Below are 9,899 nucleotides of genomic sequence, written 5' to 3'. Positions count from 1 at the left end.
GGGCAGGAAGAGTAGGAACAGTAGCCCTGTGGTAGGAAAGGGCATTCCCACTGCTCCCTTTGTGAGTGCACAGATGCCTCTAGTCCCTGGCGCGGTTATCTGACTGCTTTGCCTAGCACTGGGTTTGCTCCAAAATGTGTTTGACAGCAGAGAGGGACTTCCAAGACAACCACACATTTGAGATGCCTAAGGGGCAAAGCAGAACATGTTATTTATAGATTCTACTAACCTTGGAAATATCAACAGATTTGCCGCATTTTGCCTGCTCGATCTTTGGGTCAAAGCTTTTTGCTGTCCGCAGAAACAGCTTGGCTTGTTCAAGGTCGTTTGCCTGTTTTGCTTTGATTGCTGCCTTCATGTACTGCTTCTTCCTGTTCTCCAGAAATTCCAGCTGTTCCCTAGCTGACAAGGAACAGCCATATAAGAACAGCCACCTGACATCACCCTCCACCCCGAAGTGTGTTCACTCCGTTTGACTGATGGCAAAGAAAATGTCATTAGCTGACAGCTGGTTTTGACTGATACCTCCCGGGCAGTTTGAGATGCAACCACTACACAATGGATGATTTCATTTTCACACTAGTCCCAAAACTTAATACTACCTCTTCCACCATGGCACCACACATCCAGGAACCTCAAAGAACACAAACCTACAACCCTTCATGTAGAACATCACAACACACCTGGGAGATGCTGTCACGACTTTACAGATGGGGAAACAGAGGTTACTGCTGAGCTGAATTAAAAATTTAGGCCCAATTTCCAATTCCAAAAAACAACTGATGACCCTGAGCCAGGGGTTTTCCTGCACATGTGCACACACAAACCCTGTAGGCACAATGGATACTCACATTTTTCTTTTATACCCTAATGTAACTTTCTTTTGGGTCACTCTCTCCACACTTCAACAGTTGGGACAGCTGTTATATTTAGGATGGATCGCTTGAAAATCATGATCCAAAGAACCTGGCTTTTTCCATACTTTTGTTGGCTTAGAAAGAAATGTGCGGTGATTATGTGTCTATTTCCCTGGATTCTTTTATTGCACTCACTACTTCAGTACATGAGTGTGATTACCCAAGTGATGCACTTGCAAAAGATGGCATCCCTGCTATACAAACGCACCGAGCGGGCTGGTGAAGCTATTAATGGCAGCAAGAATATAGGTCAACTGACTAGCACTTATTCCCTTTCTCAGAGAGAAGCCAGCAGCACTGTTGCTGTGTGCACAAGCTGTCCAGCTGGCCAAATACAAACTGATTAGATAAGGTTGTTTGCCCAGGTTTTAATTCAGTCTGAACAGGCAGAAGCCCGCGTGGTCCTAGAAACAGAGCCATAGGTATCTTCAAGAATGCTCTGCAGACAGCTGCCTGAGCAAGGCCTTGCTTTCCTTCTCAGCCTCTGCAGCCACACTGTCACAGTACAGGCCTTAAACCAGTAGTTCTCAATCATTTGAATCAGGGCACTCTTCACAACTTCTCTGAATTTGGCAACACTCTTGGCTGAGAACCACTGTTGTGCTGCCTCCACCTACCTCGGTTTTTCTCAACCAGGTGCTGCTGCACGCTGTGGCCTGTATTAGTTTTCTGATATACCTCAAACAGGCAGGAGCAGAGGCATAAGTAAAGAGTTTCACATCTTTGGCAAAGCTCCTTTGTGCCCCTGGGGTGGGTGGGGTGGGAAGGGAGGTCTTACCCACCTTGGTTTCCCCACACTCAACTCCTCCAGCCAGGTGGTGCACAGGACTGCTCCAGCCCAGCCCAACTCCTCTGGCCAGGCAGTGCAAAGGGCTGCAGCCGAAGCACATGCTTTTTCCATAGCCCTTCCTGGTCTGACCCTGCATACTCCCCTGGTAACACAGGGACACAAGATAGTCCCACCTGTCTGACGCACCTCCGTATCTGGAAGCATGTGGGGTCAGACTGAGAAGGGTGGTGGAAGAGCATGTGCTCCAGTCGCTGTTGTTTCCTCACCTGCCTGCAAGGAAGCATGCAGGGCACACCAGTTGAGAACCGCTGCCTTAAACTGAGCTGCCTTTTCTGGATGCATCTCACTAGTCCATCCTGAGAGTGAGTGGAAGAGAACCATGGATGCCCATTTTTTGCCACTCAAGGGACAACAGAGCACACAAGTCAATAAAGTGCACCTAGTTCATGTAAGAGTGAGGCACAGTGCAACACGGTGACTGTTGCCTCTGCTGCATGCCCCTATATGTTACCTCTGAATAGCAGAGGGCGATGCTATTGAAGGGTGGGGTCTAGGGTTGGCTTACGCAGGCACACTGACTGCCCAACCTAGTTTAACCAAGGCAAAACATTGGCACTGACTGAAAATCCTGAGGAGCCTACGACAAGAACCAGAGTGGATGAGTCCAGGTTCATGCTGTTCTTCCCTATTTGAGAGTAGGTCATGCCTAGACCATAAACTTACCGTGACCATCAGTGGTGCCCTCAAACGTGCCACAGCACTGCGCACATACTGCTTCCCAGACCAGCAGCAGTACAGCAGAGTCCACTTGGTGCTGAGGGCAGAAACTGGCATTGAAGCTCAGGAATGATAATTAGCGTGCCCTTGACACCATGGTGGGCTCAGCTCCACTGCTTCTAGTCCAAGAGGTAGCAACTGTGGGGTGCGCATGAGGGTGCCACTGCTGGGCTGGCAGCCTGAGGTCTAGATATCCATGAGTAAGGCCTGGTCAATCCACAAACAGCTTCTTCCTAATGGCAAAGTAACACAGGCTCTGTGAATGACAAAAGGCTAATGCTGTCACCTAACAGCTGAGCCGATGCGTGCCCAGACCCATCCATGGCTTCTGCTGGCTGCTGTGGCCCCCTCAGATTCATGTTACATTCTGCCAGCACAGGAACCACAGACATCTTGCAGGAGCCAGGCAGGCTGGCAGCTTCTTATGGTAGCTGCTGACTGGTGCCCAAACTTCTGGTGGCAGCGGCAGCATTCTTGTGCAGACGAGACCCAGCACTTGTGGAAAGATCAGGTATCACTTTTTTTTTTTTTTTTTTTTTTAAATAAAAGGGGAAGGAGAATCATTCCTTAATAGACAGATTAGGTCCGGGGAGCTCCATCTATACATTTAAATCGAGGCAGCAAAAACAGGGCAAAACACAGCTCATGGAGGCTCAAAGATTTATGTTTCTCCAGCCTGACTTGCTTTCTGACACAGGCCACAGAATTTCACCAATGGAGAGGGAGTGCGAGCTGGTCAGTGCGGCACTCAGGAACACCTCCCTGCTCCCCAGAAGTCCTGCATTGCACAGCTGGCCAGAGGGGCTCTGTGAATGTTTTCCTTTGGTCTGGAGAATCTATCAAAGGCTGAATGAGAAAAGGAGAATGAACTTAGGGTAAGGCACAGGCACAGCACAGACAAGCAAGGAGTTTTGGTCCTAGTCACACCTTGGCCACAACCTGGCCGAGTCATTTGAACCTGGCACTTCATCTCTGAGCCTCTAGATCTCCACCTGTAACACGAGTATTTTGCAGGGAGGTATTTGGCAACCTGGCAGGAGGGTTATGGGGATGAATTCAATACTGTTTGTAGCACACTGAGATCCTCAGGTGGAAAGAAGTAGGGAAACAGCCACTCCTGGGGGAAGAATCTTATGTCAGCTCAGCCAATGGTCTGGACAGGCAAGCCATCCGCTGACATGAGAATATATTTTTAGTTCAGTAGCTATCGGATGCCCAAGTGAAACTTTACGTATACAGCCTTATTACACAAATGTGAAAGAACTCATCATCCTATAGTCACCCAAACTACCCCCTGAAAGCAGAGCCACGCAGCTGGCCTGCACCTGCTCTCCATCAAGCACGTGGAGAGCAGTTCCTATTGAAGTGACCCAAAGCTGCACATTCCAGCCCAACAGCAGTACTTCTCTCCAGACCAGTAAGGCAACATTAAGCACATCTAATCTAAAAGACATGGCATGTGCACTGCTGGAAGTGACCAGCCCTTTGTTCTTACCTGATGGGGAGAGATGCTCAACTGATCCGTCTTTGCCCAGTGCTTTGGCAGGGGTGGATGGCGACATGGCTCTTTTCATGTGCTCGGGAGAGCTTTCTCGGGCTCCAGCAAATGGCACCATAATTGGTTTAACAATCTGCGTTGGCTTCTCAGGCAGCTGAGCAGGCTTTTTGGCAACTGGGGCCTGTGTGGGAGGTTCGCGCTAGCATGGCAAAAAAAATTAATGTTAAATGCATAAAACCCAAGGCAAAGCTTAGAACAGCGGCTCAAACATTCATGGACACATTCCACAACATCAGCCTCCTGCTGTTCCACAGAGGAACACAACACCCCAGTTGGCAAGTTGAATTCATAGGGCCTACAAGCAGTAACGCGTCGACTTGCAGCTGACATGCACTGAGAGAGGCTTGGATGCTCGCAAGGAACAAGAGAGAGATTGGGCATGGAGCTGCCTCCAGAGAAAGGCAGATGAAGATGGGAAAAAACAGTCAAGGTATTTTTCATCTGAAAACTAGAAACATGAGACAAGCCAGCCAGCCACAAGATGTGTGGAAAGAACCAACCCAAAGCCTTATGGTATAATGCAGCTTGCCAGGCAGTGTGTAAGCACTAGACACCCTGGTGAGCTCACAGAGCTGAGAGCTCCCTGGAGGCAGATGGTGAGTGAGGGGAGGAACTGGCCCACAGCAAGGCACTCATTTTGAAGGCAAAACCCACATAAGAACAGATGCAACACAAATCACAGCTCCAGAGACTCTGAAAATATCCCTTTGAGATCTCCCCACCACTATATCCCAAGGCCTATTCTTACTGTCCCCCCAGAGACCTGGATCCTGCATTCCTCAGAGCTGGAAATCCAATCGTTTCTTCCCCAATCTCTGGAAGATACAGTATGTTAATGATAAAATACTAAGAAGAACTTCAAACCTCCTCCCCCTCATCATCTTCGTTTTCCATCTCTTCCATGTTGGCCAGTTGGTTGGCGCTTTCCAGCACTGCAGCTATTGTGCCACTGCCATCTGTGGGTGCCATACCGGGAATAGGAGGAAATCCTGGAGAGGAAGGGAACAGAACTCAAAACAGTTGAATAAACAAATCCTTAGTTTTCTCTTCACGCTGCCCTTTCCCTTCCTAGACAGGTTACTACTAGCTTGGCAAATAAGTGTTCCTTTTTCTCTCATCATCATTTCAGGACCAGAACTTAGAAAAAGTTAGCTACTTCTGAAAGCATCTGTGCTCATCCAACAACTTAACACCCACATAATTTCACTGCGCAACACCTGCTGAATCACTGAAGGCAGAGAAAAACCCACTGCACCATTCAAAAGCCAACATTTCCATCTTCCCACTGGCACTAAACGCTCCTAGCCACGGCTTAAATTGCAAGCTACCAGACTGTTAGACCTGCACTGCCTCTCCAATCTAGGAGAGCTTTTTGTTGCATGCTAGGCCTGAACAGCAGGTCTTGACCAAAGCAATCTTTAATCCTTGCTACCCCCTTGTTTCTCTGGTAACCACTACGGGTTATCACTGGTATTAACATTTACAAGATGTTTGCAGCAGTTTCATTAAACACAACTATATCCATTAGCAGGAATAAACTGCCCTCATTACAGCATTCCAAATCTACAATTTCAGGGACTAAATGGACTTGAAGGTCTAGGACTTTGTTCTAGAAAAGAAAGGCTGGACAAAGCCTGGGTAAACAAAAGGATCGCTGATGGTTTGAAATCAAACCACCCTGCCTAGAATGAATGCCTTTTAGTTTAAGAAACCCCAGATTTTCAGACTGAATAAAAGCATTAATTGCTAATCACAAAGAGCTGAAGTGAAGCAGGATCCTCTGAACATAAAGCTGTGATCAAGTAAGAAATTAGCCCCTTTGGTATTTTTATATTGTTGGGTAGGTACAAAAAGCACTGCCACCAGCACAGTACATCCTATACAGGTTTTTGTTATCCACTCCTCTGCTGAGCCACTTATGTGATGTAATGCAAGTCACAGTTACTGCTGCCCCATATGTTAACAGACAGAGCATCTCGGAGGTCTTGATGTTTCACTGGACCACCAGCACTTAAAGAGCAAAGCTACATCCCACTGGAGCTCAGAGGTTACGGCCCAGCAAAACTCTTACACTTACTTACAGTTCTTTGAACTATTTTCCATTGTTTTGAGGGAGGCTTTGAAAATGGGAGGTGAAGACTTGAATCTCTAGGTTGCTAGTTGAAATCCAGTTCAGATCAGCAGTGACCTAAAGTTACTACTATTAGTTGGCCGGTGGGTAGCATCCATGTCACTAAAAGGTAGTTATAGCCAGGTCTCACCAGAGGTACCATGGACTGACTGGGTATGAAACTAACCCTAGAGATGGCCATTCCAAGGAAATGGAAAGGGTTGAAGCATTCTGGTGGGGCAGCATGAGGAAAACTGTGCTTTTGCTGCTTATATGGCACCTGATCCATGACTAAATTAAGGCCTGTCACCTCTTATCAGTGCATCTATCTGCTGCAGCACAATCTCACCGAGGGCTTCAGTGTCTGGTATTTATCTTACTCTTTGTAAGCCACATACTCTTAAGAGTGGTTTGAAAACACTTAGGCAGCCAAGAAACTTAAGGAATCTGAGGAATTATGTCATGCTCCCACGGGTTTACACACACACACACACGAACTCCCCCTCACAGGCACTGACATTTAAAGGCAACAGGCAACGTTCCACAAGTGCTGTTTTTTAAACATTAAAACATCATTGCTACTAAAAAGCTTGTCACAGGGATGAAGAGAGATTACTGGGCTCTGTGGTCCACAGGGGTAGGTGCTGCCCAGGCAGGGCAGTGCATGGGATCCGGGGCTGGGAGCAGGACAGAGCTGTGAGCAGTTTGTTGTGGGGGGCAGGGGCAGGTCCCTGCCAGTGCACACACCCCGGGGGAGGCATGTGCCCCCCAGATTTATGTACAGGGTGGAGGTGGGCTGCCTGCTGTGGGCTCGGGGCCAGAGCTTGTGCCAGCTTCTTCCTGGCAGGGGACCTGGGCCAGTGCTGGGAGTGGGGTGGGCACTGCTGCACAGGGTGGGGTGGGAGGCAGCGGCAATGCTGGGAGGGGTGGCTATAGCCCGGCCTAGCGCCACCCCTGCTTGGGGTACTCCACTCTGTTGCCTTTCCCTCGGGAGACCCCTGCTGTGGGGCAGGCAGGGGACGCGTGGCCAGCACAGGGCTCCCAAGGGAAAGGTAGTAGAGCAGAGTACCCCCAGCATGGGCAGCGCCAAAAGGGAGCTCGAGGACTATAGCAACCCAAAAATTTCCCGTAGCCCCTGCCCCGTAGCAACCCCTCCCAGTGCGGTGGCCACTGCCCACCCTGTGCAGCAGAGCCTTCCTCACTCCCAGCCCCAGCCTAGCCTCCTTGCTGGGAAGAGACTGGCACAGCACCTGGCCCCAAACCCACAGCGGGCAACCCATCCTCTGCCCCATGAGGGGGTGTGTGTGGGGGGGGGGGGGGGAAACATGTCCCCCATGCCCTCTGTGTACATGCTAGGGGGGCACACAGTGGTGGGGAGCCCTCCATCCTCGCCCTAGACAAGCCACCCGTGGTTCCATCCCACTCCCAACCCCAGAGTCTCATTCACTGCCCTGGCTGGGCAGCACTTGTCCCTGCCCCACTCCTTCCCTCACCGTGGGGGCCTTGATCTGCCTCCCCATGCCCCTTCCTGTCCCCACGCTCCTTGCGCTCCACAGACATACCAGCAGGGCACTGCTCTCCAAGTCGCTGGGCTGCATTTCTGGCCATGTGCATGCATACACGTGGCATTTATCAGTGACACTGTCAGCTACACCAGCCAAAAAAAGCCGATATTGTTCATTTTCCTTTTAATCGGTTCCAATCCGAGTTGTGACTGATATATTGGTGCACCTCTAATACATGTTAAATGCTCTGAGACAAAAAAATGCTAAAAGACTTGTAGCTCCTCTGGAACTGGAAAGATCTGACAGTGTTTCCACAGGTTTCAAAATTCCATTCAAATAAAATGAAGAACAAGTATTTCCACTGTTCAACCTTCCCCAAGCAGGGCTAGCACAGGCGGATAGTGGGTGAGCCCTCAAGCCCTCGCATTTTGATAAACTGATCTCCTTGTTCTTCCTGAGTCAGGCTGGGCAGGAGCACCATTCAAATACTCGCACTGCCTAACAAGCAAGGTTAACTGCCAGCAGTATGCCCCCACTTGAAAGTTAACAAGCATAGGGATGAGCAATCCCACAGTGTATTTTCAGTGCTGTCATGCAGCTAGGCTGGCCTCCCTGTGACACAGGAGTAAGGACTGGTGAAGCAATACCAACAGGAGTGCCCAAGCACCTAGCTAGTAGGCAGGTGTCAGTGCTAGGACATTTCAAGTACTCACTTACCAGGGGGAACAGGTAATTCAGCAAAATTCACTTTTCTCCCTGCTTTATGGGCCCTTATAGCATCTTGGTATTGCTGTAATCAGAGATGTTAGTTAGGATGCAGGCTGGCTTTGGCTATTGTAAATCAGCAAATCATTTTACACTCAAGCTAAAACAAACATGGTGGCAGAACATAAGGTCCTCTGCACTGGGTGGACTGCACAGCAGCATGTGGCAAGCAGATAAAAGAAAAGCCTTTAAGGAGAATGACTGCTCCTGCCCACTGAGCAACACACATGGTAAAACACACCCAAACAGTTAAAAAGCTTCAGAACTCTAGGGACTGGAAAATTTAAGCTGTCTATTCCAGCCCAGTCTTGTTTCATTGAGCCTCTGATTTTGCACCAACAATTATTTGTACCCACAATAGGTCACTTAGATGTCTATGCTCCTGCATTCAGGCACAAAGAAATGGAGGCTTGTGTCTTGAAGATGCTCACATAACTAGCTCAACACATGTCTAACACTACATCACAGATACCACTTAGAAGCACTAATGCTGCCACCTTCAAAGCAGCATCACTGCCTTCTGGCACAGAGACCAAAGTTGTCAAAAGTTAAGTGGACTGGATATTGTATTACACAGCCAGAAAAGATGGCATAAGGGTTCAAAAACCTAATCTCCCCTAGAATCTCAGCATCCAGTCAACAGTTACCTCAGTCCTACATTTATGCAGGGGCAATGTACAGAACATTTTTCCTCCCCAAGCTTGAACTTCTACCAGTGTCTGGATAAAAGGTCTCCTCCTTGAGCTGTACACTACATTTCAGGGGAGCCTACCTCCTTGGTCCGTAAAACATTCCACCAAGGTAGAGGTGCCACACACAGGGAAGCACAGCACTTACCTTGGCTAGCCTCTCATGCATCCTGCCTTTCCGATCATCCCCATTGGCCTTTGCCTGTGCTGCTGCAGACCGGTATTTCTCCAGCCTCTGCTGCAAAGCTTCCAGTACTGTTTTCGGCTGCTGTGGGGAAACTTTGAAATAATGAAGACAATGAAACAATCAACATTTCAGAACCTGCACTGGCTGTCTGTGTTCTTTCCATGCCTCACCCTTCAACACAGCCGTTAATTCAGAACCGAAACCCTACTAGTGGCCACTCAAAGCAGCACACAGTTTCATCATCATCTAATTATTAAAGCTCTTTCTTTAGTAGCAAGTGCTTATTCACTCCTAATTATTGTCCCTAAACATCATGCAAGAATGTGATCAGCTAGGGATGACCCCATTCTACCTCAGTGCAGGGGAATGGGTTCTTGAGGTCCCCATCAGCCCTATGATTTCTGTAATCCCGTACAGAGAAATCCTGTGTTACAAATCCTACCTGAAGCTTCAGACATTACAAGACTTTCAGAACTTTTTTCAGGAACAGGTACCACTCGTTTAGACAGAGCCTGTGTCTTTTCAGGGCCTTCAATGTCTGCGAGGGGAGGAAAGAAGAGCGTGAGACCTTTCAGAGCATGTTCCACAGAGAGCAAGTCAG

At 48.7% G+C, this 9,899-nt stretch overlaps 1 protein-coding gene across 3 annotated transcripts in view; it reads right to left on the bottom strand.

Annotated features, from left to right (window-relative positions):
* CC2D1B (coiled-coil and C2 domain containing 1B) overlaps window positions 1-9,899 on the bottom strand; it is a 50,718-nt gene that overhangs the window by 17,619 nt on the left and 23,200 nt on the right. For all 3 annotated transcript variants that reach the window (XM_006035177.2, XM_025191341.1, XM_025191342.1), the window contains 6 exons: window positions 9,741-9,836; window positions 9,260-9,390; window positions 8,375-8,447; window positions 4,907-5,031; window positions 3,980-4,181; window positions 230-402 (listed from right to left, as the gene is read on the bottom strand). In XM_006035177.2, coding sequence (XP_006035239.1) covers window positions 230-402; window positions 3,980-4,181; window positions 4,907-5,031; window positions 8,375-8,447; window positions 9,260-9,390; window positions 9,741-9,836 — 800 coding nt within the window. The remainder of the gene's footprint in view (window positions 1-229; window positions 403-3,979; window positions 4,182-4,906; window positions 5,032-8,374; window positions 8,448-9,259; window positions 9,391-9,740; window positions 9,837-9,899) is intronic.

This window comes from Alligator sinensis, unplaced genomic scaffold, assembly GCF_000455745.1.
Source record: "Alligator sinensis unplaced genomic scaffold, ASM45574v1 scaffold63_1, whole genome shotgun sequence".
Taxonomy (NCBI): domain Eukaryota; kingdom Metazoa; phylum Chordata; order Crocodylia; family Alligatoridae; genus Alligator; species Alligator sinensis.
This window is presented reverse-complemented; position numbering and strand designations above follow the sequence as displayed.